The sequence below is a fragment of the Malania oleifera genome, chromosome 1 (genome assembly GCF_029873635.1).
Source record: "Malania oleifera isolate guangnan ecotype guangnan chromosome 1, ASM2987363v1, whole genome shotgun sequence".
In the NCBI taxonomy this organism is placed as follows: domain Eukaryota; kingdom Viridiplantae; phylum Streptophyta; class Magnoliopsida; order Santalales; family Ximeniaceae; genus Malania; species Malania oleifera.
The window spans coordinates 145,285,247-145,297,493 of NC_080417.1; the positions used below are offsets into that span (position 1 = coordinate 145,285,247).

The window sequence follows — 12,247 nt, forward strand, 5'->3', positions numbered from 1 at the left end:
AGATATCTATGTTCAGACTTGTGCTAACCACCCCATGAGGGGGTGGGAGATGGATAGTCGATGTGAATTTCAGTGTAGAGTTGTAGACGTCCACCTGATAGTCTAGACTAGGGTGCGGCGGGCCCATCGTACTTACAGACATTTTTGACTCAGCAGTGGTCGACCAGCCATTGTCGGGTCTTGCCTTCGAGCTGCATAACCCGTCATGGGGGGTAATACATGACATTAGCTAGTTATTCATCCTAGTATGTTTTCAGTATTATCAGATATAACAGACGATTTATGAATGATATAAGTTGCTAGAAAAGATGAAAGTATATGATGATTCAGTATGTTATGACGAATGTTTACAGATATATGAAATGTATTGTATATAACTGCATTATATATTCATGTTGCAACACAGTTGCATTTAGTTTATTTTTCCTTACTGATAAGTGTCTCACCCCCAAACTTAATATATTTTTCAGGAGACCCTGAGAGACCGGCGGGTCGTGACCGCCGTTGAGCTTATTAAGTTACCCTACTAGGAGGGTAAGATTTTGTTCTAGGATCAAGATTATTTTGTTGTGAGGTCCTAGTTGTATATGGAACGTAATGGGAGATTGAAAATATATGTATGCTATTTTGGTGTAAATAGACTCTGATATTATGTTTTATGGTTGGATAATTGAGATTTTATACTTACTGCTGCTTAGGTTTCCACTGTGATTGACAGATGTCCCCATTACCCATGGGTTCAGGTTGATATTGTTATTATTTATGTTTATTATGTGATAAGTTAAGGGGGACGTTACAGGGAAGAACCCTAACCAAACTCTTAACAAAAATCAAACAATACAAGTATCAATGAGAGTCTAGGGCTATCAGGATAAAACACTAATATTCTAAACACTCTCTCTAGGCTTAGATAATCAAGGAGAATGAAGTAGAGAAGTATTTGTGATAGTATTTGGAAAAATAGGCTTTTTGAGATTTAGAGGATATTTGTTAATTATGTTGCTAATCTCATACTAATTATTCCAAATGAGGGGGTATATATAGACTTCTCCAAAAATATAACCGTTTAGGACACACTTATAATTATTAGGAAAATTTTAATACAATTTAATTATTTTAGCCCTGTTTAAAAATATTAACCACAGTAAAAATATTAGGGCAACCCGAGAGCACTGGTCGACCGAAGGAAGTTCGATTGACCGAGCTGTGCATGGTTCGGTCGACCGGGAACAAATTGAACTATAAGTTCGGTCGACCAGACATGGAGGTCTAAGGGTGATTTTTTCATTTAGCGCGGTTCGATCGACTGGGAACTTTTTAAACTATATAGTTCGGTCGACCAAACCCTTGAGTTCCACACGTGAGAACTTGGTCGACTAGGTAGTTGGTTTACATTTTGGGCTCAGTTGACCAGGTGGTCAAAAAGTTGACTCCTAGGGAGTTCGGTCGACCGGGTATAAATAAACTAGATGAGTTTGGTCGACCGGGCTATGGTCAATCTGTTGACCTGACACTAGTTCGGCCGACTAGGAGGATTTGTACTTGAACAATACGATCGACTGAAAATGCAACTTAAGTGCATTTCGATTCTATTCCTTATGTATATTAACCCTATTCATATGATGATTAAATTTAAGAAGATATGACATATTTTCATGTAGTATGAGGAGTCCTAAGGTCAGTCTAGGTCATTTGAGGACACCGAAAAAATTATGTGTCAGTCGACCGAAGGGTGTTCCCTAAGGTGTCTCAAAGGTCATTATTTTGTGTAGGGAACTAGAGTCATTCTAAGGTCTTTGAGATTGTAGTTCCTACATGCATGAAATGCAGTTTATTACAGACTTTTTCTTAATTAAGATTACATGCCCAAATAGAAATTACACAAAATAAATTACAACTAGGGTCTTTAGGGTCTTCATTTTCCTCCGGGTTTCCGAGTGCCATCGTATGATATTGCCAAGATAAACCTACACTTCAACTCGGCAAACATAAATACCTGAGTATTTGTCATAATCAAAACAAAGTATGACACATAGGGTCAACAGGGTACATAAAAGGTGATAGGACTAAATATATTTCACCAAAATTTTTTTACACTCATGAACTTCTGAAAAAAGAAGATGTTGACATTTGTAAAATTCGTTGAAATGACAACTCAACAGATCTATTCACAAAAGCATTATCAATTTCAATTTTCAAAAAATATGTACATAACATTGGAATACGACAACTTAAGGACATTTTTTAATTGATTGTATTTTTAAGGGAAAATATGGATACTGTACTCTTTTTCCTTCGTTAAGGTTTTGTCCCATAAGTTTTTTTTTAGTGAAAGTTTTAACGAAGCATATTCGTAGTATAGTCATCCAAGGGGAAGTATTATAAAACGTGTATATTATACATGTGCATGACTATTTTGAGAATAAGTTATAACTTTTAGTATGCTCACATAATGATTCATTATGCAGTTGACTTTTGGGATATCAATATAATCTTTACCTATATAAGAACATTTTTTACAATCAAAATTGAGATAAAAAAGATGATTATTAACATCTAACTCTTGAAGAATTAGATTATTGAATTTCTTTAGTTCCAAATTTCTTTACTTTAATTTTTTTATAATTCTCTTTTTATTTCATTTATAATAATAATAATAATAATAATAATAATAATAATGACAACCAAAAAAATCTCCATGACTTTCACAAATATCAAATCCTGTTACAAATAAAATTAAATTCACATCTCCAAAAAAAAAGAAAAGAAAAGAGAATCGATAATTAAGCAAAAATAAGAGAGAACAAAATGCCCAAAAACCCCAACAGCGCAGGGTGGCATCCATCGTCCGGTGCGCCGGACTTGAGCTTAATGCCTTTCCTGTTGACCTTGGTGCCTTGATCGTTGACTTCCACCGGAGCCCCTACCTTGATCCCGTGTCTCTTGGTCTTGAAACCCAAGATCCTGAACCTCACCTTCGTTTCCAAATCCACCCGGAAAACCACCGGCCCGTTCCGGATAACCGCCTTCCAGGGAACCCCGCGAGCGTCGACGGTCATCCTGCGGTTCGTTTTCTTGTTTGTCCCCTGCCGGAAAGGGGCGAAGGAGGCTTTGGCGACGGAGAGGTTGGGGGTGGGGCCGTAATAAAAGGTGAGGTTGAGTGCATCGTAGTAAATTCCCTTGTCATTGTTGTCGTTCTTGAGGCGGAGGTCGAAGTCGATGGAGGTGTTGGAAGCGGAATTGGCGGATTTGTTGAGGGCAGGGACGTAAAATGCCTCGATGGAGCAGGTGGGGTTGGAGGTGCGGAGGCTCAGCCAGATGATGAGCGCGATCAGGCCCACCGCGAAGATGAATCGGCAGCAGAACCAGCACCAGCACCAGCAGCATCTGCCGGAGTCCCCCATGGCAGTAAGGGGTTTTTCGGCGAGCCCCACCTTGAGCTGAGAAGGGGGACTACTACTACCGTTCGAGCAGGGACAGAGCCAGAGAGGGAGGAAGTGGCCGGGAAATAATTTGTTATGCTTTTTCTAAAGGGTCGGCTGTACTGTCTCTTCCTTTTGCTCTCTTTGAACCTGACTTATACAATTACCATGCAGAAAATTTTGCCACCATAAAGTTCAGGTAAAGTCCTTTTTTTAGTGTTTTTATTTAGATTAAATTGTTTAGAAGAAGGAAGAAAAAGTGTATATATGGATAAAATATTCTTCCACAAACACGGAGTTGACTCGTAGCATTAAGCAAGCACGGAGTCCTCTTCCAAGACGAGTGAAGTAGGCAACTCTTTCTATTTTATGTGACATGCTTTATGACTTGTGCAGTATCATCTAATAAAAATAAATAAATAAATATAAACTAATAATGTATTTTGTTAATATTTGTAAAATAAAAATAAGTAGAAGAATTAATTTCACTTCGCCAGGGACAAATATATGTACTTTAATTATTAATTTTAATAATAATTATAGACACCCAAATTGTCCAAAAAAAATACAAATACAAAAAAAAAAAGGAAATACAAGAAAATGGCAAAAGAATACAGAGAAATAAATTTTAAATTGGGAAAAAAAAGAAAAAAAAAAGAAAATAGAAAAGGAGCTTCGGTTCTTCATGTCTGTAGCTGCACACACGCACAATATAAAATTCAATTAGAAAATCATAATTTAAAACATATTAGCTACTTCAGATTGATTGTGTAAATTAAAATTTGGTTAATCCAACTTAAATTTGCAAATTTATTTTAATTTTGATTGTTTGATTTGAATTTGATTGGTTAACCAAATTGCTCATTGGGTCCTATAAATAGGGGGCTTTTGATAGTGACAGATAGACATAGAGAAATTGAGACGGTGAAAAATTCATACAAAGGAGGAGTACATCGGTGCTGCAGAAGAAAAAGATTAGCACATTGATGCTATTACCGTTTTCGCTGCTGATGGCAACGACTGTGGCAACAGTATCAGTTGTTGCTGCATCTATTTCGTTTGTGACCAACGACGCATCCTTTTTTCATCTCATTGATTATTCTGATTTTGGAAAAGCAAAATGAGAAGAGCATAGAGAGACAGATCTGCTAGAACAAAAGAAAGAAAAGAAGGAATTTTTTTTTTTTAAAAAAAGAAGAAAAGATCAATCGCAAAGCCGCCGTCACATCTCGACATTGCACCTCTTCGTCACTACTATTGTTCCATTGCTGCAACTATTTGCCCATGTGCTCCTATACATAACTCAACTACTGTTGAGAATTCCACTAGTGAGTTTGTCCCACATTGGAAAAATTGAGTGCATGATGGGTGCTTATATACATGGTTGGGCCTAAGACCCAAAAGACTTATGCTTTTGGGTCAAGTTGATGTTCACTCATGTGTATCAAGCATACCTATGGACTCTTCCAGTGCTAACAACTACAACATGGGTTCAGTTATAGCAAGAATAATTTGTAACCGATATATTCTCTTCTATTGTAACTATTTTATATTCCTTGATTCCTTATGTAAAGTCTATATATAGACACAATATTCAATAAATAAAATACAGAATACACAACAAGCTTTCTACTGCTGTAATCAATACTTTGCAACTCTTCCTTTCCTGTAAACAGTGCACAGAAGGTACTCATTGCTGTAAACAATACACAGTAGGTACTCACCGCTGTCAGCATGGCATCAGAGCTCTGTGACTAGCTTGTCTGTAGATCCACACTACAAGAAAGTTGATTTTTAGTGACGAAGGTATTGGTGAAGGATGAAATTTCATCACTAAAAGTTCAGCATTAGTGACAGTTTTCTAAAACCGTCTCTAATAGTTCAGCTATTAGTGAAAAAATTTCATCCTTCACTAATACTGAACTATTAGTAACGACAGTTATGGCAACTATTTTAAAATCGTCACCAATACCTATAAAATCGTCACTAATACTACTAGTGACGGTTTTTTTTTATTAATAGTGACAGTTGATCCTTCACTTATAACCTCATTTTTTGTAGTGCCATGGAGTTGTCTTCTCCCTCCCTTCCCTCGATACCCTCCATTTCCTCTTCCTTCTCTCACATTGTTACTGCCAAACTCACCACAGAAAACTATCTCCTCTAGAAAGTTCAAATTACAACCTAACTAAGGGGTCAAGATTTTTTCTCTTATGTTGACAACTCACTCCCTTCCCCACTTGAATTTCTCCCTACCACTGTAGATCAGCCACCTAAACCTGATCCTGCCTTCTTAGCCTAGAGACGTACAAATCAATTGGTCCTCAATAGACTGTTCTTTTCTATCTCTAAATCAATTCTTGGTCATGTCCTCTCATTTTCGACATCCCACGATCTATGGTGTTCCCTCTCCTCTATATTCTCCTCTTACTCACAAGCAAAGGAGTTTTAGATTCAGTTTCAACTCACCAATCTCTCTCATGGTGATTAATCCATCGCTAAATATTTTGGGAAAATAGCCTTCGCCGACTCTCTTACTGCAACTGGCAATGCTCTCTCTGATAAAGAGCTTGTTTCATATCTCTTAAATGGCCTAGAACCTTTTTATGAATCCTTCATCACCTCCATTACAACCAGAGTAGATCCCTTGACCACCCATGAACTATATTTGCTTCTTCTTATTCAAGAAACCATACTCTCTCACATTTCCAAATTCTCCACTTCTTCTTCTTATTTCTCTGCACATTTCGGCTTTGTTGTTGGTCCACGAGGTCGTCCCTATCACCGAGCTGGGAAACAGGGCCGTGGCCATGGGAGAAATTCCTATCACAATCGTGGTGACCGTAATGTTTTTCACAACCTATCCCAGCAGAACTCATCGACACGGCCAACCTGTCAAATTTGCAACAAGATCAGGCATGTGGCACTTCAATACCAAAACAGGTTCAATCACTTCTATTAATATGATTCTCCTAAGAATTTCTTGGTTAATTTCACTGCTCTCAGCTCTTTTTCAAACAATGTGCGGTATCCAAATGCTGTAGTTACTCATAATATAACCAATGAATTGTCAAGCCCCAAACCCCGAAATGGAACCCAGAGGTGAGAATGTAACCTAACCTGTCCTTGTATCATACAAATCATCACAGATGCAGTACACTCATGAGGGTCCGACCCCGTGGGGTTCCCAGGCACCCTAAACACATCCAATCACAAACATATACGCAGCAGAAAAAGTCATTCTATATCAACATATGCAGTACCATACCAGAGTCTGTACACGAGTCAAACATAGCTCTATCCAAATGTACAAACTGGGTGCCCAAATACAACACAAAATGGCAACCCAACAAAACTACAGTCCTAACACTTACCCAAACGCTAACACAGTACACCAGCCACTACGCTCCCTACACTAGGATGCTAATTCCGGTTAGTCGAAGGACCTGTAAAAATGTACGTACAGTAGGGGTGAGACACCTCTTAGTAAGGAAGAACACAAGTTATATCGGTGTGTGGCATCTGAGTGTTATCATGACACAACATACACGCAGTTGAATGCAATCTAGTACTAATTCACACAATGCGTTCATGCACATATATGGCGGCCATTTATACGTAGCCTCGTCACAATACACACATGATTAGTAACCTGGTGTCGTCACACCCATCGGCTCGAAGTCGGTCCGAGACAATCCGGCGTTGGCCCGTAGCCAACCCGCGAAGCATGGCACCATCGACACATGACTAGTCCTCGACTCCCATGGCATCGTACTGGCGCTAACTGGTGGATCCACACCCTTCGGTCTGATCTGCCGGAATAGTCTCACGTTCTCGAATATAGAGCCGGTCACTTTTGCCTACGTGGCAGGCGATAAACACACGCCCTTAGATATAGAGCCGAACACTCTCAATATCGAGAATCATTTTGGAACTGCGTTCTATCAGCCATTCTGCAACCACACACACATGCATGCTCATATAACTAAACAAACCACACCCATTTGGTAATATAAAACATGGTTTTTCAAGAAAATACAGTTTAAATAAAGTCAAGGCCCGGCCATCCCAATATCACAGTATAACACACACACATACTCGATTTTCAACAAAACCCGGGATTTAGCCCGTCGCCCCCTTTTTTCCAAAACTGCAATAATAAAAAACCCATAGTTTTCCCCATTAGATCCCCCCAAATGAGTAGCCAAAACACACACAGGATCGTGGACCACAATTTCACCGAGTTCGATTTCAAAAATAACCAATATAACACAGTTTTCCCTTACCTTAACCCCGAAAGCAAAACCCAAACTCCAAGGCTCCTAAAAAGCGAACCGAGTTCTAAAACCTACAAATCACAATACAGAAAATACTCACAAGACTGATACCTACAAAACTACCGAATCAGATTTGAAAACTAAGCCTTACCTCGATTTTTCTCCAAAACTCGAAAACCTTTGAAATGAGATTTCGATCCGTAGAACTTGTAGAGAATCCTTCCACGATCCTCGTGGTAACTTCCGTTTCCCGATTCTAGCAACGATCAACGAAGAAATCTAGAGAGAGAGATTTTTCTAAGTTTCTTACTGAGGAAGTAAGGAATCTTCTATTTATAGACCTTTGACCAGGCCAAATTTCGTTGATGAAATGGTACCTTCGTCGACGAATCTTTCACTGAATTCATCGACGAATCCTGATATTTCCTGATTTTCAAAGCTCATTGGCTTCTCCTCGTCGAAGAGTCTCTGAATTTCATCAATGAGAAAAGCATACACTTCGTCGATAAAATTTGGCTTCGTTGACGAAGCCTGGTAAATTTCTAATTTCGCCCCTTTCTTAATATTTAAACCCAATTATCACGGTTCAGGTTCTTACAATCTCCCCTCCTTACAAAATTTCGTTCTCGAAATTCGCCATCTCTCTTTCTTAAAGTCATACATACACATACACATACACACCCTCACTTATGGCGGAAGAATACCGTGGTTACATATACAACAGTCTCAGGAGTTCATAGTACACACACACTCTCGACGACTAACCACCTATCCCAACCCACAGTAGGATTATGTACAAGTGCTCAAAACAACAGTGGATACTTCTGGCGTATTTTCGTTTCCAGTTCCCAAGAAACTTCCTCAACCTCGTGGTTTCGCCACAATACCTTCACTAATGGTATCTCTCTAGTATGAAGCTTCTGAACTTTACGGTCTAGAACCTGAACAGGTATCTCCTCATACGCTAAAGTATCCCCAATTTCCAACTCATCATAACTAATAACATATGAAGGATCGAACACGTACCTCCTCAACATGGAGACGTGAAACACATCAGTGACCCTCGAAAGTGCTGGAGGTAATGCAACTCTGCTACTGGACCCACTCGCTCAAGTACCTCGAATGGTCCAATATACCTCGAGCTCAGCTTGCCCTTCCTCCCAAATCTCATCACTCCTTTCATCGGAGCGATACGCAGAAATACCTTACCGCCCACCTCGAATTCTAACTCACGGCGACGAACATATGCGTAACTCTTTTGCCAACTCTGACCTGATCTAATCCTCTCCTGGATCAAACCCACCTACTCAGACGCCTGCTACACAAGTTCAGGTCCTAACACCTGACATTCACCAACCTCATCCCAACACAAAGGAGATCGACACCTCCGACCATACAAAGCCTCGAACGATGCCATCTTGATACTAGATTGGAAGCTGTTGTTATAAGCGAACTCCACAAGTGGCATAAACTGTATCCAGCTACCACCGAAGTCTAACATACAAGCTCACAACATATCTTCCAATATTTGAATCGTCCTCTCCGACTGTCCATCAGTTTGGGGATGGAACGCTGTACTGAAAGTAAGCTTCGACCCCAATGCCTCCTGCATACTAGTCCAGAATTGAGAAGTAAACCTTGAATCTCAATCTGACACAATGGACATCGATACTCCGTGCATTCTCACAATCTCCTGCACGTACAATTCTGCTAGCCTACTCAAAGGATAACCAACTTTCATCGGTATGAAATAAGCATATTTCGTCAATCTATCCACGTACACCCAAATAGCACTTTGCCCGTGAAGCGTTGGCGGCAATCCGGTCACAAAATTCATGGACATATGCTCTCATTTCCACACTGGAATAGGCAAAGGCTGCAATGGCCCTGCCGGCCTTTGATGTTCAGCTTTCACCTGCTGACACGTCAGACACTACTCCACAAACTAAGCAATCTGCCTCTTCATTCCAGACCACCAGAAGGTCTCGCGCAAGTCCCAATACATCTTCGTACTACTAGGATGTACCGTATACATAGAACGATGCGCCTCCTCTAGAATCGTCCTTCTGATCTTATCATCGTTCGGAACACATAGTCTAGTCCCAAACCTCAACACACCTCCCTCAGAGATGTTAAACTCTGTAGCCAGTCCCTGCTGTACCTTTTCCATAACTTTTGCCAACTCTGCATCACTAGCCTGCGCGGCTTTTATATGTTCAAACAAGGTTGGTTGGATCACCAAACTAGCAAGATAAGCCTGATGATCACCAACCACCAACTTTATACTTGAGCTTTCCAAATCCTGTCTGATGTGACACTGAGTTACAACCGCAGATACAACCATAGGCCCCGACTTTTGACTCAACGCATCATCTACCACATTAGCTTTTCCCGGGTGATAACTGATCGTGCAATCGTAGTCCTTAATCAACTCAAGCCACCGCCTCTGTCTCATGTTCAGTTCCTTCTGTGTGAAGAAATACCTAAGACTCTTATGGTCAGTGAAGATCTCACACTGCACCCCATACAGATAATGTCGCCAGATCTTCAGTGCATATACCACATCAGCCAATTCCAAATCATGCGTAGGGTAATTCTTCTCATACTCTTTCAATTGCCGAGAAGCATAAGCCACTACCTTACCTTGCTGCATAAGCACACATCCCAGACCTTTCAGAGATGCGTCGCTATAAATTACAAACCCACCATTCCCCGAAGGAATGGTCAACATTGGAACAGTAACCAGTCGGTGCTTCAACTCCAGAAAGCACTGCTTATAATCACTGGTCCACTCAAACTGAACTCCTTTCCTGGTCAATCGTGTCAAAGGTTCATACAGTTTAGAGAAACCCTCTACGAACCAACGATAGTAACCCGCCAGTCTTAGAAAACTCTAAACCTCCTGCACATTCTTCGGCCTTACCCAGTCAATGATAGCTTCAATCTTGCTAAGATCAACTGATATACCATCCCCAGTAACCACATGGCCTAAGAACGCAATATGACTTAACCAGAATTCACATTTCTTCAATTTAGCATACAACTTCTTCTCCCGCAGAATCTGTAACACTAACCTCAGATGTTCCACATGCTCTTCCGTACTCCTCGAGTATATCAGAATGTCATCAATGAACACCACTACAAATCGATCCAGGTACTCATGGAAAACCCTATTCATCAGATCCATGAACACTGCTAGAGCATTTGTCAACCCAAAAGGCATGACTAAGAACTCATAATGGCCGTATCTGGTTCGGAAAGCAGTCTTTGCTACATCCTCCACTCTAACCCTCACCTGATGATATCCTGACCTCAAGTCAATCTTTGAAAAGACCCGCGTCCCCTGTAACTGGTCAAAAAGATAAAGGATAGCGATTTTTCACAGTTATCTTGTTAATCTCATGATACTAAATGCACATCTGCATCGATCTGTCCTTCTTCTTCACAAACAGTAATGGAGCTCCCTAGGGCGAAACACTAGGTCGAATGAATCCCCTGTCCAGTAGTTCCTATAACTGCTCCTTCAACTCCCGAAATTCTACTGGAGCCATCCGATACGGAGCTTTAGAGATCGGTGCCTTATCAGGCAGCAACTCTATCGCAAACTCCACCTCATGATTCGGACGTAAACTGAGTAAATCTTCTGGAAACACATTCGGGAACTCGCTGACTATTCGAATGTCCTTGAGTCTCAACTCATCCCACGACGGTTCCTTCATACAAGCTAGGTACCCCTGACATCCGTCCAAGAGTAACTTCCTCGCCTGTAGTGCCGATAGAATCTGTGGCGTTGAACGCACACATGATCCCGCGAATTCGTACTCCTGTTCGCCAGGAGGTATGAAAACTACTACCTTCCTACGACTGTTAATCACGGCATAACTGGAGAACAACCAATCCATCCCCAGAATAACATCAAACCCTAACATGTCGTATACCATAAGATTCACCGATAGCAGCTTCTCCTGAATTTCCACTGGGCAGTCTACCCACATTTTCCTACAGAAGGATACAGTTCTAGATGGTGTAGTAACAGTTAACACGTCATTGATATCTTGAGTCTCAACCCCACACCGTCCCACAAAATTCACAGACACAAAGGAATGGGTTGCACCCGAATCAAACAAAACAGAAGCTTTATTCGAAAGCAGTAATAAGGTACCTGTCACCACGTTACCTGCATGCTTAGCGTCCACTAGAGTAAGAGAGTATACTCTGGCCGGAGCTGTATTCGTCTTAATGGTTCCCCAAAGTATCTGGTTGCTCCCTTGGTCCCCACTAACTGCAGGCACGTCTCGCCTCGGTGCTCGACAATCACGAGACTTGTGGCCTAGCTGGCCACAGTTGTAGCAACTACCCTCAAATGGCCGGCACTCACCCTTGTGCCACTTGTGGCATCTGATACAACGACCACCCGTCTGGCTCCCCTGAGAGTCCTGGAGCTCAGTATTCTGATGGTAACCCGAGCCCTTGCTCCTCTTCTTCCATGATCCCTGATGAGATCCTGTCTGAGAACTAGAAGGTACTGTCCTCTTCCTCGATTCCTGA

At 41.0% G+C, this 12,247-nt stretch overlaps 1 protein-coding gene across 1 annotated transcript; it reads right to left on the minus strand.

The window, feature by feature from the left end:
* Positions 1-2,678: 2,678 nt before the first annotated feature.
* On the minus strand, positions 2,679-3,654 carry LOC131145481 (protein NDR1-like). Its single transcript, XM_058094575.1, has one exon. It carries the CDS (start codon positions 3,402-3,404, stop codon positions 2,784-2,786), a length of 621 nt encoding a protein of 206 aa, XP_057950558.1. The 5' UTR covers positions 3,405-3,654; the 3' UTR covers positions 2,679-2,783.
* Positions 3,655-12,247: the final 8,593 nt, after the last annotated feature.